Here is a 27958-nt window from a genome sequence, read left to right as displayed (position 1 = left end):
GTATCTCCTAAATTCAGTTTCTTCTGTATAATGGAAAATAGTATTTACAGAATATACATTTTTGTTGAGGCTGTGTTGCCCACAAAAGTAATCATGTAGCCTGAGATGCAAACAGGTATGTGTGAGTAGTAGCAGTACAATTATACATGCAGTAAATCAACAGATATGTAGTATTTCTTTAAAATAACATGAGAGGTGGCGATTAAACTTATCTGAAAAAATTCCTGATAGTAGGTAATGAAAATAGAATTGGGAAATGCTGCTATAGACTAGAATTGCTAGGAGAAACTGACTATACAGTCCTTGACACAGAACTTGACACTAAGATGTCACTCAAAAATGGTAGATGTTGTTAGAATAGTTTGTGAAAATTTAACATGCACACATTGATTCCAGTTATTCTTAGAGGCCATGAAATCCTTAGGGAGTAGCAACCTAATATTTAATTGTCAGAGCTATGCTTAGGACTAATCTGTTTGACCTACTCAAATTCTATTTCATTTGTCTTCTGTTTTCACCAGTGAACTTCAGTGACTGTAAAGGAAATGACAAGCTACACTATGAGGTTTCAAGCCCATACTTCAGAGTGAACAATGATGGTGGTTTAGTTGCCCTGAGAAACATAACTGCAGTGGGCAAGACTCTGTTTGTTCATGCCCGGACTCCCTATGCAGAAGACATGGCAGAACTTGTGATTGTTGGAGGAAAGGACATCCAGGGCTCCTTGCAGGTAATTACTATTTGGGATGAATTGGATCCAACAGGTAACATTGATGTCTGCAGGTCTAGTATTAAAAATGGGACATTAGTTTATTAATGGATGAGCATCTTTTTTTTGTTGTTGCTGTTACAAAAACAGAAAAGCCCACATTTGTTGAAAATGTTGGGGTCAGGTAGAATTTATTGACTTCTGTAACAAATATTCTAGAGATAACTGCCTTAGGGCATACAACAGTGCCCAGATAATGACACGTTGGTTCCTATCCATCTATAACCCCATTTTCCTTCTGTTGACTTTAGTCACAGTTCTCCCAATGTGGAGGTCTTAGCAGTTCTACTTCATTATCCCAGTCAGAAATCACCTTAAATCACCCATAATGAAACAGATCTTCCTTATACTATCAGACAAGCTTAAAATCTAATCTGAACTTTCTTTAGATTATATATCCATACCCAAAACAATAACTGTATTGATTGGGCTGTCACGATCTAGTTGGCTAAATTTAGGTTACAATCTGCATTCTTTATCTTGTATCCTATATGCTATATTTAGGTGGCATCAACCTCACCTAAAACCTGTGGCCTGGCAGTGAAAAGGAGACACTTCTTCAAAGTAAATCAGGATGCTCTTATCCACGGATAGGAGATGTATGTTGATCAAAGAAGAGCCACAGTAGTTCACTAGAGTTTGTAGTGAAACAACGATTGCCTATGGCACTGGTGAGGCTCCTTTGCCATTCACTGATACCATTCCCTTCCAAATGCATATTAAATTAATAGCTGCACCTGCACATGTGCACACACTTTAGCAGTATCACAAACTGCACTCCAGATTCCTGACTGTGTCACCCAGAGAATTTTTTTCTGCGATGAACTAGCCATTCCTCATTCACCAGTGACTAATACATCCTGTAACTTCTTGACTGCAGAAAGGAAAGAGTAGCTAGGCATCGGTGGTTCAGTGGTAGAATTCTCACCTCCCACGCAGAAAGGAAAAACATATAGGAAGATCCTGCAAAATAGTAGCAGTCGTAACAGTGTGTCCCCAACTTAGTGCAGCTGACCTTTCCTCCTGAGTGCTGGTCTGTTCTTATTCAATTTTGAAAACTTTGATTCTTCCTGTTTTTCTCCATCTGCCATACTTTTTATAACCCTGCTTTATCTGTTAGCCAGTGGTAGAGTGTGGGTAGTAGAGTGAACACTTGTTTCTACAGCTGGAGAGCAGAGACAATACAACTGCCAATACAAGTGCTGCTTTCCTGCCAGTACTGTCTGCATGATTTTCAAAGAATCATATAACTTCTTTATCTACAGACTAGCAGAGTTAAACTGTCTGGGATAGCAACTAAGTGGCATGCGCATTGCCCCACTCCATCACCATACTCACAGCAGCTATTGCTGATCACCCTTGGCTGGACCTGAGTATTTCCCAATACAGTGCTTCTGGAAGCTGCTATCTATTGATCATTTCAAGTTGTTCCTAGGGATGAAATCTATTTGCCATGGGCTGGACAAAAGTACACAATTCACTCTAATATCTGTGTATCTCAGAGTTAAAGGTAGATAGCAAAGTAAAAATGAATCCACAGTGCACCACTGTTGTTTTCAAAGAAAAGAGAACATTAGTGAATATATATTCTAGTATGGAAACCCAGTGGCACCACAAAAGTAAGATTTTCTTTTACTTATGCATGGTCATTTTCACAGCATCTCACTAACTTGTAATATGAATGATTCAGGATATAGCTAAAGCAACACAATTTGCAGAATGTGCACCGCAAAATACTTCATAAGAACAAATGGTACAGAGATTCTCATCAGACAATTTGCTTGTGGAATGTACACATATGGATGTTATTCATCCTGATGGTGGCTCATCTTTAAATATGGAAAAGACAGTTCCATAGTATTTAACTGGAAGTAAAGCAGAAGGAATTCTGGGCACTTCTCAGAACAAGTTCCACTTAGCCAGACTAGGAGACCTGGGTTCAAATGGAAAAGATTCAGTCTTGCAGAACTGAACTCACAGGTCCCAAAAAGACATTCTTCTGGAGGCAAAGCCCCTCAGAGCCTCAACTATTTCTCATTTACCGCTGTCTGAACACATTGTCAACAAAGCCTGACTGCAATTGTTTGCTTCTTACAAAATTCAGTGGTGGCTGCTATGCCATTCAGTTTGCCAGACTCAAACAGAATGGGGCATTCAGCTCCCGCTTCCAGTAATTTTATGTTTTGAAAATAGGTCTTGTGAGGCTGCCCAGATGTGTCCACAATATAACATCAAAAATAAAAAATAAAAGGGTTGGGTTAGGAGAACAAGATTGCTAGCAAAAGAACCCCTCTCAGGAGAACACAATCCTTAAAGAGGTGTTCTATTGGCATTTTGAAGCCCCACAGCATGCAGCCAAACTAACAACTAGAGAGAGAAAAAAATGAACACAAGAGGCAGTCAGTTCCTTGGTTGGGTGTGGGGGGGTAAAAATGTTTGATTATTCAGTGTAGAGCAGGAAGTGGAAGTAGGGACTGCTCTGTGACTTTGGAGAAGGGCGAAGAAGGGAAGCTGGGCTAGCAACAGCAGCTGGTGTTTTCATGGTGCCCACTGTGTGTCAGACACTGCTGTTACAGACCACAGCTGGTGACTCATTTCATCTTCTCACCACATGTCAGAGATATGCTGCTGTCTCCATTGTACAGATATGGAAACCGAGGTATGCAGAGGCAAATGAAAGTCTATCTTATGAAGAGGGGCTCTTTTAGGTATGTGCTGCTCAGTATTTGCTCTCATGTGGACTATCTGTAAACCTCACAACCTCCTGTGGGGCTGCTGTTGTTGTTTCCTTCTGGAGGAAAGAGGACAATGGCTGGTTGGCATTCCTTGACTTAAGCTGGAAAAAAAGATGACATTGAGATTTTGATTTCTCTATTCAAACACTCACATTGCTCACTTACAGTCTGTCCTGTCTGACTGGCTAAGACACTGTCCATGGGTTCAAGAGGTAAGGGCCTAAATTAGAGATACCCAGCGGTGATGGAGGAAAGCAACAAATGGAAGGTATGGTTTGAAGAAAGACACTCAGGTTTCAGTCTTCAGGTGATTCCAAAACATCTAGCCTAGGTAGATATAGATGTTATTAAATTATTTAGTGAGGTAATGGTTGGGAAAGATACCTGTTAGGCTTGAATGTGATGATTTGATATGCCTGGTAATATCTTCTGAGATGTTTAGGGAACAACTGAAAATATGGGTTAAAAATTAGGGTAGACATTTGGGGGAAGAATAGCATAGTGACAGTGCTTTGACTTTGTTGTTAAATTTCTGCTCTACTATGGAAGACCTTGATCTCAACACTGTCATTTATGGAACAGAAATAAAAATAGAACTTACATCACAGAATCATTCTTCTAAGTACAGTACCATCACCACTGAGCCATCCACCGTATAAGTGCTATAATTTTATAATTTCAAGACAAAGGATAAGGAAATGGAGGTTAAGTGTCCTCACTATGACCCCAAGATGGAAGTGAGAAATTGGGAGCAGAAAAATGCAGCCAGAGAAAATAAAGGGTATTTGTACTCAGGGAAGGCAGTGAGATACCCAGGGAGATAGCCCATGGATGAATTTCCCATGATCTAAGTTTTGGAAAAAGAATTTTTAAATTGCCATGAAAGTTATTGCTGGGACTTAGTGCCAACACTTCAAATTCATCACTCTTGGGCCATTTTCCCCTATTGCTTTCCTTTCTATTTTTTATTTGATATAACAGAAAGAAATTGGGTGGGATGCAGAGTGAGAGAATAAAGACAGATACCTGCAGACCTGCTTCACCACTCATGAAGCTTCCCCCTGTAGTTGGGGAGCCAGAGCTTGAACCCTAGTCCTTGTGCATGGTAATGTGTGCACTTAATTAGGCAAGCCACTACCCAGCCCCCAAGAAATGTCTTTAAGATAAATGTAATCTCACTAAAACCCAAGTCAGGCATGTGGGAACAGGAGTCAAGTTCTGCGCAGGTGGTGCAAAGCGCAAGGACCAGCAGAAGGATCCTGGTTCGAGTCCCCGGCTCCCCACCTGCAAGGGGGGTCGCTTCACACATCCCCACCACTAGGCCACTGAGGTATAGATCTCCTGAGTTTCCTGGTTACTTCTCTGTCCCCTGGTGTCAGCAAGAGCCTCCCCCTGCTGTAGCTTCTGAGGGCAGTAGCAATGGAGATTCACAGTTGCATTGGTGAGTCTTAGGAGAGTCCTCTCCTCCCTTCTGCCATCTTTTTTTTTGGTGAAACAGACTGGAGGTGGTGTCTCAACTGGTAAACTTCAGGATTGTTACCAGCCACTTAATGTCTCCCTAGACTCCTCTCTGTCCTCACGCCACCTGTATTTGTACTCACCAGTGATTTGGTGGGTTCCTGAAGTCATTCTAGTCCTGTCTTGTTGTGGTTCCAGATGATCTCTTTTAGTATTCCTAGTTGACCCAGGAGAGGAGAGGAGAGAAACACAGCTGCTGCTGCTCTCTCCTTGTTTCACCTTGTTTAAGCAAAGCTCTCTATTGAAAGCACAAGTTTCTAGAAGACATAAATGTGGTCTATATTCTTCCAAGTTCTTTCACTGCTGTATTTAGTAGCCAGCACAGTGTCTGACAAATAGTTGGTGTTCATGACCTCAAAGTGTGAGTGAAATGAGAGTCTCTTACATACTACCTCCTACACTGGAGTTTGAGCTTTCAGCCCTACTCCAAATTCCAAACCACATAAATCAGACATGCTTTTCATCCTCTTCATATTGGCTGCTTCTGTCTGAACTGCCCCCCACCATGGCTCTAGTAACACAAACAGACCTAGATAACACCTTTGAGAATTCAAGATCTATCATGATTTTTGCTCTCAAGAGACTATTCTTTTACTGTTCCTCTGGCTGGTTAAATATTTTTTCATCTCCAAAATACTTATTTAGTTCTGCCTGGCTTTCCCCATTGTGGCACTAAACTTTGTTTCACTTTCTGTGTTTAATTCTGGTCATAATTCTGAGTTTTCAAACTCAGGAGCCCAACTTCCCTGCTGGAAGAAGTCTAAAAGCACTTCCCTGGAACCAGCTGCCTTGACACTAGTGCCAACACCATGTTTACCACCTCTTCTTCAATTTTCTGAGGTGTAAAATGAACTCACAATAGAATCAATCCTAAGTACTGTATTGAGGATTAACTGAGTAAACACATTCAAAAATTCAGTGTCATGAAATGTGAGTTATCATTGTATCAACAAAACTAGATTGATAATAAATGCAGTGATCAGAAACCAGTCAGATGGGGACTACCAAATCCTTTCTACCTCCCATACACTTTTCAAATTCTCACTTTATAGAAAATTAAGGATCATGAATGAGCATGACACATCTCCACCCCTCAGAAACCAATTTTACATGAAACATTGATTCTTCTAGCTTCCCAGAGAAGATTCTTTAATTTCTGTGGATCCACTTAATAAACACTAAAATAATTGGAAGTATCAAAATGTTTGTTATGAACTATTTATACTTTTTTTTTTTGCCTCCAGGGTTATTTCTAGGGCTCAGTGCTTGCAGCATGAATCCACTGCTCCTGGAGGCCATTTTTTTTCCCTTTTGTTACCCTGGTTGTTTTACCATTGTTGTGGTTATTATGATCATTGTTATTGATGTTGTTGTTGTTATTTGGACAGAGAGAAATGGAGAGAGGAGGGGGAGACAGAGAGGGAAAGAGGAAGATAGACACCTGCAGACCTGCTTCACCACCTGTGAAGCTACTCCTCTTCAGGTGGGGAAGCGGGGGTTCAAACTGGGATCCTTCCTCTGGTCCTTGCACTTTGCGCCACATGCGCTTAACCCACTACACTACCGCCTGACCCCCTATTTATACTTTTTATCTGGGAGTCAGTGCATGTGTTCTCAGTAAAAGAAAACCTATATATTGATCATTTTGCTTAAATTAAATGCAAAAAAATATCATCCCCCTCTTTTTTGGTAATTTTAAAAATTTATTTATTCCCTTTTGTTGCCATTGTTTTTTTATTGTTGTAGCTATTACTGTTGTTGTTATTGCTGTCATTGTTGCTAGATGGGACAGAGAGAAATGGAGAGAGGAGGGGGAAGACAGAGAGGGGGAGAGAAAGATAGACACCTGCAGACCTGCTTCAACACTTGTGAAGCAATCCCTGCAGGTGGGGAGACGGGGCCTTGAACCTGGATCCTTAAACAGGTCCTTGCACTTTGCGCCACCTGCACTTAATCCTCTGTGCTACCGCCCAATTTAATTTTTTTTTTTTTTTTGGTCATTTTAAGTATCTCTAAAAATAGGAAAAGTTGTGACAGAAATAAAAACAGTAAAATTTAAAGCTTATTTATCTTGGCTGATCAAACATAAGTGTAAACATGCAATTTAAAATATGCAATTTTGGCTTCTAATCCAGTTTCAAGAATCAATATGAAATAGTTTCATAAACTTAAAGTAGAAGAGCAATCAGAGGAAGGATCAATTTGGCAGAATCGGGTCTTTATTTAATGTTTAAAATAAAAATATAAAACATGTCATAACTACTTATAAATTGAAATTAATATCACTTCCACTATAAATTTTGTCTCTTAGGGGGATTATAACTTTCTTCTCTTTTTAATAGAGACAGAGAAACAGATGAAGTGAAAGAGACCATAGCATTTCAGTATGGTGGAAACACGGCTCAAACCTGTACTGGATTAGAAGCCAAAATTACATCTATTAATGAAAATTAAAACCCATTTAACTGTTTCCCAAATTGGGAAAATATGTAGCTTGAAAATTTGGGGGACATAAATATCAGGCCTTTAATAAGGTGTTAGATTTAGATTTTGACACATGCCTAAACTGACATGTTTGTGACTCTTAGTTGAAATATACTGTTCAAATATAGGGGGGGAATTCTTTGATTCAGTAAGTTCATAAGAGATTGCTTTGTGGATCAGAACCTAAACAAACAATATTCTGAAGAATAATTTAATTAAATCTTGGGGGAAAATAAACAGTCCCATAGAAAATACAGATAACTAAAAGGAATTTTCTTTTTTATCATCTTATTGGGGGATATTAATAGTTTACATTATGGTTGATACATGTGTACAATTTCTCATCTCCTCATAATAGGTTTCTGCAGAAACTCTCACTCCTAACTTAGGTCCTTTTCACCATCATGCAGCAGTACCTCAACACCCTCTCGCCACCTCCCCTCCACTCCCTCTCCTTTGCTTTGGTGTAGTACACCACACCCAGTATGCTTCACTTTGCTTTTTCCCTTCTGTCCTTGTTTAAGGTCCACCTCTGAGGGAAAGCTTTCAGCATTTATTCATCCTTCTCCTTTTGGCTTACCTCCCTTGACATAATTCCTTCAAGTTCCATCCAAGATAAAACAAAAGAGATGACTTCATCATTTTTGATGGCTGAATAGCATTGAATTGTGTTGATATAACATAACTTTCTTAGTCACTCATCTGTTGGTAGGCATCTGGGTTGTAAAAACAGCTTTTTTTTTGGCTTGTGGAAAGAAAATTGCCTATTGTATAGCAGTATCGTCCAGTAGGAATATCGTGTGAGTCACATATATAATTCTAAGCTTTCTTATAGTAACATTAAAAGAGAAAACATGGGAGTTGGGCAGTAGCGCAGCGTGTTAAGCGCACATGGTACAAAGCGCAAGGACAGGTGTAAGGATCCAGGTTTGATCCCTAGGCTCCCCACCTGCAGGAGGTTCGTTCACAAGAAGAGAAGCAGGTCTGCCGGTGTCTATCTTTCACTCCCCCTCTCTGTTTCCCCTCCTCTCTCTCTGTCCTATCCAACAACAGCAATGACAGCAACACCAATAAGAACAACAACAAGGGCTGTAACAACAAGGGCAACAAAAAATGGGAAAAAAATGCCTTCCAGGAGCAGTTGATTCGTGGTGCAGGCACTGAGCCCCAGCGATAACCCTGGAGGCAAAACAAAAGAGAAAATATATTTTAATAATGCATATTATTACACTATGAATACCCAGTGGCATAATATTGTATATAGATATATGTATATAGATACATTTATATATATACATACACACACACACACACACACACACACACACATATATATATATATATATGGCATACATGCTAATATCCAACATATGTATATTGGGTTGACTTTTATATAGAGAGTGAAATAGATAATAGAGTCTATTATACATATATATATATCTACATTCCTATTATACATACAGTATTCATAGATTTAGCCCAATGCAATTTATACTTTCTTGTTAATCAAGGATATTGGTAAATAATGACAACCTTATTATCATTTTTTTTACTTTTGATTTCACAGGAAAACTTTGAAATTAAGTGGGTATCTTACTTTTTATTTTATTATTTTTTTATAATTATCTTTATTTATTGGATAGAGACAGCCAGAAATCGAGAAGGAAGGGGGAGATGGGGAGATAGAGAGACAGAGAGACACCTGAAACCCTGTTTCACCACTTGTGAAACTTTCCCTCTGCAGGTGGGGACTGAGGGCTTGCACACTATAACATGTACACTCAACCAAGTGCGCCACCACCCGGTCTGTTAAGTGGATATTTAAAAACGTTTTTATGGTCTTTATTTATTGGATAAAGACAGCCAGAAATCAAAAGGGTGATAGAGAGGGAGAGAGATAGAGAAACACCTGCAGCACTGCTTCACCACTCACAGAGCTTTCCCCCTGCAGGTGGGGACTGGGGGCTCAAACCAAGGTCCTTGGGCATTGCAATATGTGTACTCAACCAGGTGAGCCACCACCTAGCCCCTGAAGTGGGTATTTTATACACATAACACATCTCAAATCATACTAGTCAGGTTTTATTTTACTATATTTCAATTTTTACCACTTGTAATTTGACATTAGTTTACATAATTATACAATTTCAGGGGTAAAGTTTCACATCTCTATGTCACCGCACACCACTGAAGTGCATGCTGTCTCCCACCTTTCCCTCTGATAACTACCACAGTTTTCATAAAGTATAGGAGATGATTTTGTATGAGTCAATTTTATTTTTGTATGGGTTGATTTAATTATCTATATTCTGCTTATGAGAAAAAAAAAAAAACATCTGATAGCTGCCTTTTACTTCTTAGTTCACAAGGATAATCACATCCAGCTCCATTTATTGTGTCCTGAGGATTTAGTATCATCCTTTCTAGCTGTAGAGTGGTATTCTATTAAATATATAAGCCATAATATCTTTATCCAGTCATTTGTTGATAGTTATTTAGACTAATTCTATACTTTTGCCATTGTGAATAGTGAAGCTATAAACATAGAGTTTATATATCGTTTAAGTTAGTATTTTTGTGTCCTTTGGATTGATATCTAGGAGTGGTATTGCCAGACTTTAAGGCACTTCTATTTTAACTTGCTTTAAAACTACCCATACAATTTCCTATAGGGTTATCCATATTTGAATTGCTTATTAGATACAAGTAGTAAATGACTATCTATTTGGATGGGTTAACTCTGGAGTCCTGCTGAAGCTTTTACATGTCATAGAGGGATAAGTCATTCACTAGGTACCTACTACATGCTATATTTTGTCTGAGATGTCCTCAAACATGAATCTGAATTCTTGTAGCTATCCCGTTCCATTAATACTATCTTTCCTACTTTATAGATATGGAAGTAACCAAACTTAAGGGAGGCTAAGGAATTTAGCCTGTGTCATCATTCGTCAGTAAATGGCAGAACTGGACTAGTTTTTCTTTGGGTTTGGGTCTTCTAATTTCATCTATTCACTGCTATTTTAGTAATACTGACATTTACAACTGAACTGTTACTTTCCTATTCTCCTATAAAGATTATAAAATGGTTTGGAAAAATTTGAAAGTGGTTATGAATTTTTTTTTAAAAAATGAGCCTAAAGATGAGCAAGACTTACAAAGAACTTTTGGGTAGGTGGAAAATTCCTATGCTGTCGTAACACATTAAAAAAGAGAAAAGAGGTTGTCGGGTGGTAGCGCAGGAGGTTAAGCACAGGTGGAACAAAGCGCAAGTACCAGCAAGGATCCTGGTTCAAGCTCCCGGCTCCCCACTTACAGGGGAGTCACTCCACAGGCGGTGAAGCAGGTCTACAGGTATCTATCTTTCTCTCCCCCTCTCTGTCTTCCCCTCCTCTCTCCATTTCTCTCTGTCCTATCCAACAATGACAACATCAATAAAAACAACAATAATAACTACAACAATAAAAAAAACAAGGACAACAAAAAGAAATAAATATTTAAAAAAAGAGAAAAGAAAAACTTCATGATTAGACTTTTTAGAGAAAGATTCTAATGGAAACAGTATGAAGTTAACAAATGTTGATGTTCCCTAAGGTAAGAGTTCCTTGGCTTCAGAGCTTGTTTCACTCATCTTCATAGTTTTCAGTCTCAATGGAAAGTGCTTTACAAGTATACTTGAAAATTATAATTTATGTAACCTAATGTTTTTATAATTTAAAGGTGCATTAGCACATGCATCATTTGATAAAATCCTCGTAAAAATGCCTTAATGTTGATGATCCCACTTTAGTTCAGAAACTGAGACACAGAAGGAGTTTCAGCTCACAACTGGTCACATAGCAGCCTCCACATTTGCAGCTGTCCCTTCTATTCAGTGTTCTTGTCACAGCTGACTCTCTGCAAGGTGTCTGAGGCCTTTTAGGTAAAAGGAATATGGCATTGTCAGAGATAAATTTTTACCCATTATCTGTGATTTGATAGGATAATGTTGTAAAATCTTTTTTTTCTAGCCTCTCTGATGTGTTTCTAATCTCCTATCTTTTATTATTACCATAAATCAAACACTAGTGAATTCTAAGTATAAATATAGATGCGGCAACCTCTTTATTAAACTTCCTTCTTCTCTGGTGAATGGAGATGCTTGGTCACTCTGGCCTTCACTAGTTAGCATAGCTGCTCTTATTAGAGATAACATGACAGAGAAAAAAAGTTATTAGAAATGAAAATGTAGTATAATATTAAATGAAATACCTGAAGAAATTTTACATGGGTGGATAATGTCAGTGTTCTACTGATACTTGAACAAAACTTTCCTCATGAAATCATAAAGTAGAATATCATGGAGAGAGTGAAAAGTCAATGTTCCCCTAAGACACTTTGGAAAAGTCTGGTTTTATTTCTGAAGGTAAAATTAAAACTGAAACTAAAATGATGAAAGAACACACTCTTGGGTACAGACCATGGAACAAGTCTGTTTATTTCTCATCTCAAAACTCAAAAAAGTATGTAGTAAAGGAAAAGGAGAACTACAATTGATTCAATCTGACTGCACCCACTGCATAAATAAATCTGAAATAAATGGTCTTCACCAAACTTTGGAGGCAGAAATAATACCTGGAGATAAAATATGGAAGAAGATTCTGATGGCCCCAAGCTAATTATATTCACCAGTTCACCTATCTGTATAGAGAACTGAAGTTTTTGGCCTATTTGACCTGGGTCTGTGATAGATGCTAGGGTAGCAACTCCTCATGAGTCACACAGTTTTTATTACTTGATACTCAGTTTGATTGCTTGTGTAGGCAAAGCTAAGTCTAGTCACAGGATATAACATAAATAGCAAGCATTTTCAACCTGTGACCAGTGCCTAAAGTAATTGTAGTTTATTTCTGTCTTATGTGTATGTGTGTGGGGGGGGGAGTGGGGGGGTCTTTCAGAAAATTCTTCCCTCTGGACCATACCATATAGGGACACTAAATTTAAAAAATGTGGGGGACTAGGGAAAGAGAGGCAGGCTGGGAGGATGGATTGACCTGTCAACGCCCATGTTCAGTGGGGAAGCAATTACAGAAGCCAGACCTACCACCTTCTGCATCCCACAATGACCTTGGGTCCATACTCCCAAAGAGTTAAAGAATAGGAAAGCTATCAAGGGAGGGAATGGGATACGGAACTCTGCTGGTGGGGATTGTATGGAGCTGCATCCCTGTTAACAATCTTGTTAATTATTATGTCACTAATAAAAAAATTTTAAAATAACTTCCAAAAAAAATGTAGAAGAGTCGGTCAGTAGTGCAGCAGGTTAAGCGCGCAGGTGGCGCTTAACAAGGGCAGGCGTAAGGCTCCAGGTTTGAGCCCCTGGCTCCCCACCTGCATGGGAGTTACTTCACAAGTGGTGAAGCAGGTCTGCAGGTGTCTATCTTTCTCTCCCCCTATTTGTCTTCCCCTCCTCTCTCCATTTCTCTCTGTCCTATCCAACAATGATGATAACAATAATAACTACAGCAATAAAACAACAAGGGCAACAAAAGTGAATAAATAAATAAATATTTTTTAAATGTGTAATTAAGCTGACAGACAGTGGTGCACAGAGTAGAGCACACATATTTGTTTTTGAATTTTTTAATTTATATTTATTGTCCCTTTTTGTTGCCCTTGTTGTTTTCTATTATTGTCGCAGTTATTGTTGTTTCTATTATTTTTTAAGAAAATACATGTGATCATAAAAGTGAGATTTTATTATCAAGGAATGGATTTTTATAGTATTTTCTCTGTCATATAAAGGAATATTAAATCTCAAGAAAATACTTTAAGCAATAACCAAACAACTTCAGAATTTGACTTATCAGTGGAATGACACAAAAACAGTGAAATTTCAAATGTTGACAAAGATGGCATCTTTAAGCTCTTGGCAGTTCTCAGTCTCCAAAGATTATTTAACATAGCAAATTGGAAACACCTTCAATGGAAAAAAGAGCTTCTGTAGGGGATGAAATTATAGATATTTGAGAATTACTTAAGGTCAATAGGCCTCCAAATTTCCATACTGTACTCCAAGAGACGTTCTAAAATATACTCCTTGATTATGAGATAGCATTCAATTGGGCTACTCATGCCTCTGGCCTCACTGACTCCTGTCATCTTCCTCCAGATTTATTACAATTAAGAAGGGAAAACTGAATCTTCCCCATTATTCCTTTTCTTTTTTCTCCCACCACCACCCTAGTTTCTTTCTTCCTTCCTTTCTTCTTTTTTTTTTTTTTAAGTGATTTAATAATGATAGACAAGATTGTGGTATAAGAGGGAAATCCTGGGATTTCCACATAGATATAATGAGACTAGACCTCTAACAGATCTCTCTCTCCACCATTGCTGTTCATCTCCATCGGGAACAACATCATAAACACTCTTGTGGGCCTCTACAGGACCTTGCCCTTAATGGAGAACAATAATAATAAAACTGACCCACTCTCCAAACAGAGGTTGGGTCAACATACTCTGCCACTTAAAAAAGATATGTCCTGAAATGAGTGCATCCCAGAATGTTCCTAGCTATGATCAGGGAATGTGTGCTCAGACCTACAGGGATGAAGAGATTACACAGGCTCATGTGCTAAATATGAACAGATGTGGACTCTAGGTTAGACCGATGGAGTTAACAGTTAACAATATTTGTGTAATTTTTCCTTTTCTGGGAGCTACTCTCTGCCTTAATCCAGATTTCTAGTCCAATTCTCAATTTTATTTTATTTTATTTTATTTATAAAAAGGAAACAATGGCAAAACCATAGTATAAGAGATGTAGAACTCCACACAATTCACACCACCAGAACTCCATATCCCATCCCCTCCCTTGATAGCTTTCCTATTCTTTAACCCTCTGGGAGTATGAACCCAAGGTCATTGTGAGATGCAGAAGGTTGAATGTCTGGCTTCTGTAATTGCTTCCCCACTGAACATGGGCATTGACAGGTCAATCCATAATCTCAGCATGCCTCTCTCTTTCCCTAGTGGGGCTGGGGTCTGGGGAAGTGGAGCTCTAGGACACATTGGTGGGGTTGTCTGTCCAGAGAAGTCTGGTAGGCATGATGCTAGCATCTGGAAGCTGGTGGTTGAAAAGAGAGTTAACATATAAAGCCAAACAAGTTGTTGACTAATCATGAACCTAAAGGCTGGAATAGTACAGATGAAGAGTTGGGGGGGGGGGTCGTCTATTTTGTAGATAGTTAGTAGGATATCTACTTGGATCAACAACAGTAGAGAATGTTCCATCTTCCAAAGGGAGGCTGAACAACACACTCTATGCTACACCTGAGGAAGCTAGGTCCTGATATTGGGGCAGCTTGGAATGTTCCTACTCATGACCACAGAATGTGAGCTCAGATCTACAGGGATGCAGAGGTCACATAGGCTCCTAAGCTGAATATGAGCCCCAGATCACATCAAAGCAATGGGGTTTATAGTCAACAATATTTATACACTGTTCCCATATTTGGGAGCTACTCTCTTCCCTGATCCAGCTTTCTGGTCCTTTTTCCAGCCATGACATCATCATCTCCCCAGACAATAACTAGGATCCACCTGTATATCAGATTTCAGGCTCAGGAGGAAAAAAACTGTTATAGCCACAGGCCCTTTGAAATATACCTATTCTCAATTCTAACATCAGCTTCTCAGACAATACTTTAAGCCCACCTGCATGTTAGTGTTGGATTCATGCGAAAATAAGTAAAGTCTTGGGTCCCTTGGACTATATCTAAAATATACTTCTTAGCTTCTTCTAACAAATCTCATCTGCTCTATTCTTACATTTAGGTTCCTGATTATTTAAAAAATTGTTCTGCTTATTATATCTCATTATTCCTTTTCTTTCCCACTGGTGAGAGAAAATTGGACCTGAGATCCAGGTGGGTTTTCCATTCTCTAGTGTCTGTGTAGCTTTTCCTGCCTCATGCTTTTTATAGAAATAGTATTATTTCTTCAGTTTTACATCTTGTTGCAGCAAATCCTTTTGACACAAAATGTGCATTGTCAATTGACCATTTCATCATGTCAGACAAATTGGGCTTCAGTTGACAGAAAGTTCTTTGGAATCCATTTCTTTGAATTTACAAAGCTATATGCAATGATCATTCTCTATGAGATCCCTGGCATGGTCTGAATAACCAGATCTGTTACCTAGGTTTTTCTGAAGTCCCTTAATTACTTTTTAAGCTTCTGCTATAAGATTTAAGAGGGATCACCAGAATGTTTTATTTTGTTCCTTGTGTTGTCCATTTTCATAAACCCAGTTAACACAGATAACTGAAATATGACTTATTTATTAATTCCAGTATTTTATTGAATTCTGACTATGTTAGCAAATTTTAGCTTGAAGAACATGACCATTCATCTCATTTTCCTTGTTTTACTTCTTCACTCATGTCTTTCACAATATTTTCTCTAGAGAGGAAAAAAGGAAAGAAACTCAAAAACTGAATCAAAGAAGAAAATCTATAATGATTTTTAAAACTTTTGTTAGTAATTTATAAGATTATAAGGTAATATGGATAATATTTTAATATCTCTCCCACCATGAAATTTCTGTGGCAACACTTCCACCCCTACCCCCACCAGTGGTAACCACTATAGCTCTCCCAAGGGTCATAGTTATGGGGTGTGTGTGTGTGTGTATGTGTGTGTGTGTGTGTTGTGTATCTTTTTTCTTTTTTCAATTTCCGTGTCTTTCAATTCCCTATATTCTACTTATGAGTGAAATCATTCCGTAGTTGTCCTTTCTTTTGTCTCTTCCCTCTCAGGTAAGCAAAACAACATCTGGCTTCCTCAGGTATTCCTCAGAACCCCTCTCAAAGATGATACAAAAACAAAGGTTTCTTGTCACAAAATTTTTGGGCCCAAGTGTAACTGGGGTTCAGTGCCTTCTGGTAATCTTCCACTAAAACCTGCCCCCACCCCCGAGAGTGTGGATCAAAATAGTTTTGGGAGTACAGAGAGAAAATAATTCTGGCTTCTGTATTGCTTCTCTGCTGGACGTGGATCCTGGTTGATTCATACCTCCAGCCTGTCTCTATCTTTCTTTCATAGGGTAGGGCTCTGGTGAGATGAGGTCCTGGGACATGTTGGTGAGGTCATCTGCCAAGGGAGGTCAGGGTGGTGGAAAAATAGTGGCATCTGCAAGTTGATGGCTGAAAGGCAGAAATATATAAAACAGGGCAAAATGTTTAATAAATAGTGGACCAAAAAATAGGAGTAGAGCCAATGAGAGTAGGGACCCTAGGGTAAAAATAGACTAGGATGTCTATTTTGGTTATGTTCCTAGGTGTCCAAAATTTTAGAAATTTTTGCTTGAGTTTGATACCTAATATGAAGGTAGATTAGAAATATTGTTTGGGAGGATTGTGTCAGAGTGAGGAATAGAACTTGAAAACTAGGTTAGGATGGAGAGTGGCTCTCAAACTTTTTATCACATCTATCTGACCCAGGGCTCATGTATATTCATATTTAGCAAAGGAGTCTAAATGACCCCTGGGTCCTGTCTGATCTTACACATTACAGTACTCCTAAAGTGGCAGAGTAGGATGACACAGTTTCCCTTTGGAGTGTGGGGCAGTCCTTACCACTGCTAGTTTGTAACAAACCATCTCATACCATTTTGGTCAACAAAGCTAAATAAAAGTTGAATAATATTACTTGATATTAGTAAAGTAGATTGAGAGTGGCTTAATAGCTTCATTCAAAAGACATAAAAAAAAGCTTGGAAGATAGTATAATGGCTATGCTCTTTATGCCTGAGAGTATGAGGTGCTGAAGAGGCTCAAAAAGGAATAATTAGGACAATCCTATGACCAGTGATAGTAAAGAGAGAACCCATTAGAGGTCTATACACATAGTATCTATGTGAGAATCCAAGGATTCTCTGACTAGGACCTCAGGTGATCAAGTGGCCTGGTTTGGCCAAAATGGCCATCATATAATCATTTTTTCTTGTATAAGTTTCCAAATTCCACATGAATCTTACATTTTATATTGGCTTGATCGGTGAAATAAAATTACATGTTCTACAAGTGCAGATTATGATCGACTTGTTTAATGCTATAAATCTAATACTTAACATAATACCAGGCACTGAACAAATACTTATAAGATGACTAAATAAATACTATCGATGGAATGAATATTGACATTAATAATGCTGATTTGGCTAACATTTATTTAGTTCAAAATTCTGTGCCAGACAGCATTATAAGTATACTTCTTATGTATAGTCATTCAATCTATGAACTAGGTGCCATTACCATCATTTTACAGATGAATAAAAAAGATATGGAAAAGAAATATGACTTGTCTATGGTCAACAACTAGAATATTTTGTAGTCAGGCATTATAATCAGACTGCTCACAAAAGTATTTAACAAACCATCTCATATTATTTTGGTCAACAAAGATAAATAAAAGTTGAATAATATTACTGGATATTAGTAAAGTAGATTGAGGGTGGCTTAATAGCTGCATTCAAAAGACATAAAGATAGCTTGGAAGATAGTATAATGACTATGAAAAATTCTTTATGCCTGAGAGTATGAGGTCCCGGGTTCAATCCCCAGACTGCCATAAGCCATAAACTGAGTAATGCTCTGGATATTCAATCTCTCTCTCCCTAATTAAAATAAATAAATGAAATATTGAAAAATCTATTTAAAAGGAAATCTAGAAACATAATCTATGTCAATAATATAAACAGTAGTAACTGGCCAAATTCATCATAGTGCTGGACACGAAAATAGGAAGGCATATTTGTTTATTAGCTAGTAATCTGAACAATTCTCAGATCCTAATTATCCAACAAAATTCAAAAAAGAATAGGAGAATCTACAAGAGTGGAGTGAAATTAATAAAATAGCATCAATAGTTATAAATCTGAAACACCATCTACTTGGGGGAGAACTTGAAACTTGAAAACATAGAGAAGAGCCAGCAAGGTAGGCCATCTGGAAAGGTGTCAGCTTTGCCATGTATAGAACCCAGTTCCCACCACACTGGGGTAAGCTTCAGTCCTGTGGTGTCTTTTCCTTGGTCCCAGTTTCTGTCTATTTTTAAAAAAGGTCTCCCTCATTGTGGTAAATTGAAGTCTTGAAGACTAGAAAGAAAAGAAAAGCAAAAGAAATGATGAGGCATTCACTGATGGAACCATGCCAACTCCCTTTTTACAGGCTCATACCCGTATTGCTACTCTGTAATTATTCATCCTTAATTTATTGTTCATCTCCCTGAGCACCACTCCAAGAGGCTTTCATTTACCTTTAGCAATAAGACTTAGATCACTGCCTACATTTTAATGCATCTGGTTTTGTGTTATTCACTTCTGAGCAGTGTATACCATTCAACTTGAGATTTCTCAATTATTTCTTCCATCTCTGCCTATCTTTAATGTTTCTCTCCCCTCTCAAAGGAAAACCAACCTTCTCCCCTCTTTTTTTGACACATCCCTCATGTGGGCTCTTGTACCCAGTCCATTTGCTTCCATTTTCGTCATATGTTCCCCTTCTCTCTCTTAAACCTTCAGTTGTTTCCACTTCTTTGAATCTTCTTTTCTGCTTTCAAATATTCTCAGATCTTCTCAGGTTAAACAAATTTCCATAGAGCCGTTTCTCCTTCCTATCCTGCCTTTTCCTTGCCAGTCCTTGTAAATATCAGTCTACTCAACATTTCTACGGTATCACAAACTCATTCTTTATCTCTTATTAGAGTCATAGAACCAAAACAATTGATTTCCCTAAACATATTATTAATACTAAGCATACTTGAATTCTCTGAAGCATTTGACAGTCTTTGTCTTTTTAACTTTTTAAGTAACTTTTATAAATGTCATAAAGATGCAGTTAGTATAACATAAAATTAACCATTTTGAGTGAACTTATCAGAGGCATTAAATATAATCATGATGTTAAGCAACACTACCTCATTTTCAAAATATTTGTATTTACCCAGAAAAAAAACACAGTCTTACTGAGCATTTGATTCCAACTCTTCCTCCTAGCCTCTGGCAACCATGGATATACATTCTGTGTCTGTCAGCTTATCTGTTCTGGATATTTCATGAAACTGTAATCATGCAACATGTGTTCTTTTATTATTGGATTCTTCTGCTTAGCATAGCATCTTTAAGGTTAAACCAAATATAGTATGTATATATATAATCACTATTGAATTACATTTTATAATTGAATAATTTTCCTTTATATAAAAAGAGCTCAATTTAATTATTCTTTTATTATTGATGACTATTTGAGATATTTCCACTTTTTAGCTACTGTGGATTGCTCTCCCCCAAAATGTGCATTTGTTTAGGTACTGATTTTCTTTTATTTTTAGTATTTATTTATTTATTTATTTATTTATTTATTTATTTAATAGATACAGAGAGAAACTGAGAGGGGAGGGGAAGACAGAGAGGGAGAGAGATACACCTATAGCTCTGCTTCACTGCTCATGAAACTAACCACCCCCTCTCTCAGATGGGAACAGACCTTCAACCCTGGTACTTGTACATGGTAAAGTGCTCTCAACCAGGTGTCACTCCCCATCCCCTAAGTTCTAGTTTTCAATCCTTTTGTGTTTATATCTAGGCATAGAATTGCTAGGTCAAGGTTAGGGAGACAGCATAATTGTTATGCAAAAGACTTTAATGCCTGAGGCTCAGAGGTCCCAGATTCATTCCCTAACACCACCATAGATTATACATAGCCAAGCAGTGCTCTGGTCTTTCTCTCTCTGTATCTTTTACTTTGTATCTCTCTCTCTTTCACTCTTTTCATTAAAAATAATTTATATGTAATTTCTAGGTCATATGGTTTTTTTTTTTTAAGAAAGAGGGACATTAAGAGGAGAGGGAGAAAGACAGACACCTACAGATTTGCTTAGCTGCTCATGATGCTCCCCTCCTACACACAAACAGGGGCTCAAACCCAGGTCTTTGTTCATAGTCATGTGTGTGCTCAGCTGGGTGCTCCATCACCCAGTCCCCTCATATGGTGATATTATCTTTAACTTTCTGAGAAATCACCAGATTTTTCCAGAGCAACCAAATCATTTTACATTCTGACCAGAGCACTGAATAATTTTTAAATTCTGTAAAATGTTTTCTCTTACATCTTTGAAGATACTATAATAAATATCCACCTTCTTTTATTTGTTTTCCATAGGTATGTAACAGGCCCTAATTTTTTCTTCCTTTTCCTACTGTGAAGCCTTAGTTGATGTTCTTCGGGATTTTTTTTTAATCTTAGTTCTCTACTATCATTTGAACAATCTTGGCTTAGTTTTTTAAAAGCCCCCTCTAATTTAGTATGACTCCAAATTTATAACTCTACTTCTGACCTTTGACTCCTCATGTCTGCCCACCTGTAGATAATTTCCACTGACCTATCTTATTTGTTTTTTAATGTTAATATGTATGTAGATGTGCACAAACATCCTCAAAAACATCTTCCCAATTCCTCTGTTTCTTTTAATGATATCCTTTAAGTACACAGACACCAGAATCAACCACCTTAGATTTTTTCTTTGATTCTTCATCATCTGAATAATGATATTTTTCTCCCCTTTCACTCTCATATATATTTAAATCTGTCTTCTCCATCATTGCAGATTTTGAAATCACTATAACTTCTTTATCTGACTTATGAGAAGGTCTTGTCAGTGACATTTCTCCTAAGTCTGACTTCCTCTCTCTCTTATGGGCCAATCATGTAACCTGTTACTACTAAACTGTCTTCTCAAAGAATAACTGAATTAATATCATATCCTATTCAGAGGCTGCCAGAGTAGATCAACACCCAGGTTCACCCCAGATTGACTTTGTCTTTTCCATCACTTATTCCGAACATTCATGGGAATTTTCCATGAAAATAATTTATTCTCCATGCTAGCTATACGGATATGGTCTCTTTCACATTAGTTTCATACAGTGCTATATGGACTGCAATGGGTTTATAGAAAGAAGGGATATAGATAGGGTTATGATATTATCCATACCAATGAACTGTCACTGAATAATGCATACTTTTAAGCCAAGCATATAGTATGTGTCAGTAGTTGAAGCAGTGGATATGAATTTCTGTTTCTAGATTTGTAATTAATGGTAAAAAATAATACTACAAAAACATGGTGTGTTTGGAAATGTGAATTATATAATTTCATTGATAGGGTAGGGGTAGAGGGTTCTATAAATTCTATCTTATTAAGGTGTTAGCTACTTTTTTTGAAAGCATGAGGTTACCACTTAGAGTAAGGTCACTCAGTAAATTTCTACCCATTGTCCACACAGCTAGATGTGAACTTCATTGTAACTAACAAATGCAGCTCTAGGTAGAACTTGCAGCATGTATCACATAACATAGTTTACCATTAAAAATAAAGTTTTTAAGTCCCTGAGAGAAAATCAAAAGGGGGGGGGGAGGGAGAGGAGAGAAAAGGTGGTGTTACTCCTTTCTGAAAAAAATAGTTCATTTCCCTAGGTCTTCTTTTTTATTTCTTTGATTTGACTTTTTCCTCTGGTCAACCATTTAATTTCTTTTGTTGTTGTTAACCTTGCCTAGTTGATGCTAATGCACTGCTGTCATGTGAAAATGAGAATAATTTGGATATTGTAAAAGAAAGAAAATGGTTAGATAAATTAGAAGTATGAATAATTTATAGGGATATAATTCAAGCAGCTAACTATATCATGCATTCTCTGCTAACTTCATGAATGATCCATATGCCAAGTCCATACAAGTTAATGTTTATTTCTAGAAACCTTTACCAAAATGAGCAAGAAGTAGTAAATGCCTCATTATCCTTTCAGAGTGCCTAATGATACATTATTTTCTGTTATAAAACCTCAAGTTTTCTGAATGCATTGTTATAAATCCAAGCTGTCAACATTCCTCTAGCAAGAAAAATCCCAGCATCCTATAGAAATAAGATGTAAGATTAACAATTCAGGTTCATATTTCTTCATCTCTTTCTCTGAATTCTGCCATATATAACACAAAACTACAATTCATATTTTTTTCAGAAAATATGCTATGAAGACCCATAAAACATTTAAGAGCTTTCATAAAAGCAAAAACTGAACTTTCAGAAATAAAACTTTTAAATAAGAATAGACAGTATCAATGATTAATAAGGTAGACATTTTATAAAATAATACTTGGGGAAGTAAATATGTTGCATAAGTCAGATTAAAATCTACAAATGCCCTGTTTATTCCCTCAACCTAAGAGAACTCTAGGGGAAACGTAAAAACAAAACAAAAAAAAAAACAATATGGTCATGGAGTAACAGCAGACAGTATAGACTTTCCCATAAAATAATAAAGATTGACAACTACCGAACTTAAAAAACCATCAAACTATAGCTGAGATAGCCACAGAAGCACTGTAACCTAAGCCCCCTCTCCTTGTCACACCCTGATTTTCGCCAGTCACTTTTCTCTCCACCCTGCAGGTGGAGAGCTGGGGGCTTGAACTGGGATCCTTGTGCCAGTCCTTGCGCTTTGTACCACCTACACTTAACCCCCTGCGCTACTGCCCAACCCCCTAGACAATGGATTTTTAATAGACCTTTTACAGATAGTATATACAGAAACCAAACAGCTTAGAAGTAAAACACCTACTAATACCAAGTTTGGCAAGAATAGGCAGCAACGGGAACTCTCACTCTCCAAGATCTAGACATTCAACTCCCAAAACAATACCCAGAAGATCTACATACATACAAACACTAAAAGACATTTGAGAATGTTCACAACATTATTCCTGAGAACTAATATCTGTAAACATCCCAAAAGCCCATCAAGAGATAAATGGATAAATTTTGGTGTATCTAGGTGGACATTATGTAGCAATAAGAATAAAAACTATTCTGTGCTGTAACCTCATGGATACATTTCATGAGAGAAGTATGAAAGAAATGTCTTAAAAATAATTTTTGAAAATGTATGTTATCATATTTCAAAACTTTATGTTTAAAAGTAAGAATGTTTATTTAACCCCTTGTAATCCTTAAGTTTTAAAATTCAAATCAATTGATAATATTCCTAAATATAAATTTTTATTGTGTTTTTTAAAAAATTCTTTAAATTATCTTTATTTATTTATTTGGTAGAGACAGCGAGAAATCAAGAGGGAATGCTGGGAAATTATGCCGATGCAGTCACATCTGCCATGTTGTCTCCTCAGGCTACTGCTAGTTCCCACGAGAGTTGGGACATTCTCGGAGTGCCTGTTCAGCTATGTTATGCCCTCAGGGCATTGTCTATATCCCGGTGATATTTGGAGTGCTTTGGTTACTCCTCCCCCCTCCCATTCTCACGAGAGTTATCATCCTATCCTGGAGTGCTATGGTTACTCCTCCCCCTTCCCATTCTTGTGAAAGCTACTCCTATAAAAACCCTTTGTTTTCTGCACCTCTCTCTCTTGCGGGCACTCCACTCTGGTGTTCTGATGCAGGAAAGGTTACTGCGTGAGGGCGGCTGAGAGGCAGCCTGCTCTGTGATGATGCGGTTTTTGCGAGGGCAGCTGAGAGGCAGCCTGCTCTGTGATGATGCGGTTTTTGCTTCTTCTCTTGATGGCGGCTTCAGCGATGGTCCGAAGCGACGCCTGGACCAGTCTGGGCTGCGGGCGGGCAAGAGGCTAAAAATGCAGTATGCCACTGGCCGGCTGCTCAAGTTCCAGATTTGTGTTTCCTGAGGTTATAGGCAGGTGTTTGAGGAGTACATGCGGGTTATTAGCCAGCAGTACCCAGACATCCGCATTGAAGGAGAGAATTACCTCCCTCAACCAATATACAGACACATAGCCTCTTTCCTGTCAGTCTTCAAACTAGTATTAATAGGCTTAATAATTGTGGGCAAGGATCCACTTGCTTTCTTTGGCATGCAAGCTCCAGTCAAATCCAGCAGTGGGGGGGTTGTTTACCAACTTTAGTGACACTAACGTTAATAGTTTTTCTGATAACCCACTACCTTCGGACCAGCAGTACTAGAGACCCGGAGCATCCAGACCGAGTCTGGGCAGAGGGCGAGCGGGTCTCCCACGCCCCGGTGGGGCCGGCGGGTGGGGCTGAGGTGGCTCCCGCTCCTCACGAGCCCGGTCCCGTGTCCATGGCCTCGTCCCTGGAGGAGTGGAGCTCCTGGAGGAGGCAGAGACTCCTGTCCCCATACGTGATGCTGGACAGCTTTGCCCTTGTGGCCTCGCTGGGTAAGTCCCCAGTTGTCCACCGGGATGTGACCAGTTGCTGCAAAATTAGGGACTTGCTGTAACTTAAGTAGTTCCTGGGCCAGAGAGATAGCGCCCCAGGCAGGGCACGTGCAGGGGGTGTGGGGGACTTGAGTGCCTTGTCTCTGTTCTGCTTCCTCCTCATCCCCTCATCTCTCCGCCCCCACCATGTGTATCAGTCTGTTGGAATAAAAAAGTGACCCAGAGTGCTGGGGAGACTGCACGGTGGTCATGCGAAAATCCCACGGCTCCTGCAGCCCCAGAGGCGCCAGGGCCCAGCTGAGCAGAGTTGGGGAGATGCAGACCACGTGATGAGCCAGTTACAACCAGAGAAGCTGCCAGTGCTGCTGGGCAGGGCTGGGCTCCTCGCTTCTTGGCCTCGAGGTCCGCAGGCTGGGGTGCTGCTCCTGGGGTGTTGGTATCTCTAATTCTGCTTTAAAAACCCCTTCTGTTTCATTGGGTTTAATCCCCCCTGCAATTTACATAACACTGTATTCTATGTACATAACACTGCATTCTATTTACATAACCGCTGTTAACAAGCACCACCCTCCCTCTGGGGCATTGGTGGTTCAGTGGTAGAATTCTCGCCTGCTCCGTCCCCTCTTCTTGTCACACCCTGATTTTCGCCAGTCACTTTTCTCTCCACCCTCCTGGGCTAGTATATTTATAAGGACAAGATTGTTTGTAGTAGTTAGTTTAGTTTAGCTTGGTATAGATTGTGCTGCGTCCTGCATGAATAAAGTGATACTGCGTACAGCTCAACCATGAGTCCCTGGTTGTCTGTTACCCGCCCGTGAAGCCAGCCCATCGAAAACAACAAGGGAAGGGAGAGGTGGAGAAGGAGAGAGATAGAGAGACACCAGCAGGACTGCTTCACCACTTGCAAAGCTTTCCCCCTGTAGGTGGGGACCAGAAGCTAGAGCCCAGATCCTTGTGCGTTGTAACATGTGCACTCAACCAGGCACAACACCACTCAGCTCCAGTTTCTTGTGCTTTTTCAATTAAGTGATGTGACATGTTGGAGTGTGAATTTAGCTTCTCCCCTTTTCAATGGTCTCTGAAGTTCTTTGTATCTTTCTCATTTATTACAGAAAACTAGGTTCACTACACTCATCAAATAGAGGCCAGTGTATTAGAGTTCATTCTAGCTTTGATTTGAGAGGTAGTTTTCATGTACATCACTGGTCAAATTCTCCTAGGAAAAAAAAAAGGCTTTCTCTGATTGTTTGATGTTTATGTTTCAACATGTGAGTATTAAGCAATTTCATTTCTCTTTTTCTTAATGTATGAATCCTGTGACCTCACAGATTCCAGGAGTATCATCTGTTCTGACAGATGTGCTTGTCAGTATTCCAACCATAATGTTAAATGATGTAAGAGACTGGAGGCTTTGATTGATGGGAATAGATGGTTTCCTGTTCTAATCTCCCCTGACCAGGTGACAAGAAGAGAATAATGATGTTTCAATGATAATTATGTTCTTCTCTAATTGTCTCCTGTAGAAATGGAATTGGTCATGTAGAAAAGGACAAAAATAGTTTTATATAGTACATTACAAACTAGAAAACTTTTTTAAAGTCAGCATTTGTGATGGTCCCCAAAACAAATGTGCATTAAGACGAAAAGAAAAAAAAGGACAAACACTGATGTCAAAAGAAACTGTGTGGTGATGGGGTTCTCTCTCTTCTATGACAGACTTTACAAAATCTTTTCCTACTTTGATTTGCTATCCCCCCACCCCAGTCTGAAAATATCTCTTGCTATGTGCTAATCCATTCTCATCCAAACATAGACTGCTTTGGTTTGGACTCCTCAAAAACAACGCCTGAGATAAAGACTTAAGTACAGTATCCTTATCTTGGAAATAGGAACAGGAAGAAGAAATGAGTAAAGAGGAAGAAAGGAAAATCCAATCAAAGGGTGCATTATTGAGGTTACTTCTGTAGGCAACAGAAATTCCTTCTTGAATTCTATCAGGTTCTCTGAGAACTCTCTGGACTAGTTCCCAGAATCATCTACCCGCAAAATAGTGTTTGGTGATTTCATCTTAAGGTTCCACATTTTCCACAAACTGAAAGTTCCCCAAAGGGTATCAAATGTCTTGTATTTAAAACAAGATCCTTCATGTGTCAGAGTAAGTCCTTGGCAGAATGGTTTGTAGTTACCTGAGCTTAAAGCAGGGCCATGGGACAACTAGTTAAGTCTGTGCTTGCATAGAATTGTAGGAGAGCAGCCATAGAAATCAGAGAAGGATATACATGTTGAATAATGTGTGAATGTTTATAATTATAGTTCATACTAATTCTCTTTTCCAAACTGGGTTTCTAGTGACCTTCTCCCTGTGCCAGTCCACAAATACCATGCAATGAATAACTGACAAGAACAGATGCAGATGATGAGTGAGCAGTGTCCTTCCCAGCTGAAAATTCCTCTTACATACTGGTCACTAGTGTGTAAAGGAAGATTCTCTTCTTTATAAAAAGGGATCTACATCAGAAAGTACAGGGCACCCACTTATTGCAAAGTTATCACCAAATGACTCCAATGCTAAAGAACTCATGTTGCTTATTTCCACCAAAACTAAGCAGAAACAGTTTTATTATAGTCCTAGATGAACCCTATATAATAATTTGTCAGCATATAAACAAAAAATGAGTAGAGCAAAAATAAAGAAGCTCATCCAGAACTCCAAATATAATGATTATAATATCTGATTAAAAACATTAAACATAATTGGACTTTGGATTTGTCATTGTCTTTCTCACCACAGGCCAGAAGATGATTATATGCAAGAGGAACATTTAGGGAGGTCATAGGGACTAGGACTGGTGACTGGATGCTGAGTGATTGTGAGTCTGAGTAGACAAGCAATTTATGGAACACAGGGAAATGAAGAATGATATATGTTGACAAGATAGATGGTGTCTGGATGACAGAAACTTTAGAGCTAGTGAGTTGGGAGGCCTCTCTTGAACAGTGTGGTTCCTGGGCATTGAATCTGGAAAAATAGAGCTCAGTCTATTGTTGATGTCTTTCCCTTTTAGGTCTCTGTGCACAAATAGTATTTCCTCAGAGAAGCCTTCCCCTAACTACCTTCCTTAGGTGTGGTAACCCTGTTAATTTTCTATCACAGTGTTGTGTGCATGAGCGCATATGTGTGTGTGTTCCATTTATAGAATTTGTCATAA

At 38.6% G+C, this 27958-nt stretch overlaps 1 protein-coding gene across 3 annotated transcripts in view; it reads left to right on the top strand.

Annotated features, from left to right (window-relative positions):
* The window catches only part of CDH13 (cadherin 13), a 1263374-nt gene that overhangs the window by 471815 nt on the left and 763601 nt on the right, over nt 1–27958 (top strand). For all 3 annotated transcript variants that reach the window (XM_060185111.1, XM_060185110.1, XM_007528362.2), the window contains exon 3: nt 522–730. In XM_060185111.1, coding sequence (XP_060041094.1) covers nt 522–730 — 209 coding nt within the window. The remainder of the gene's footprint in view (nt 1–521; nt 731–27958) is intronic.

Source organism: Erinaceus europaeus, chromosome 2, assembly GCF_950295315.1.
Source record: "Erinaceus europaeus chromosome 2, mEriEur2.1, whole genome shotgun sequence".
In the NCBI taxonomy this organism is placed as follows: domain Eukaryota; kingdom Metazoa; phylum Chordata; class Mammalia; order Eulipotyphla; family Erinaceidae; genus Erinaceus; species Erinaceus europaeus.
The sequence above is the reverse complement of the archived record's forward strand: the minus strand, read 5'-3'. Positions and strand labels throughout refer to the sequence as shown.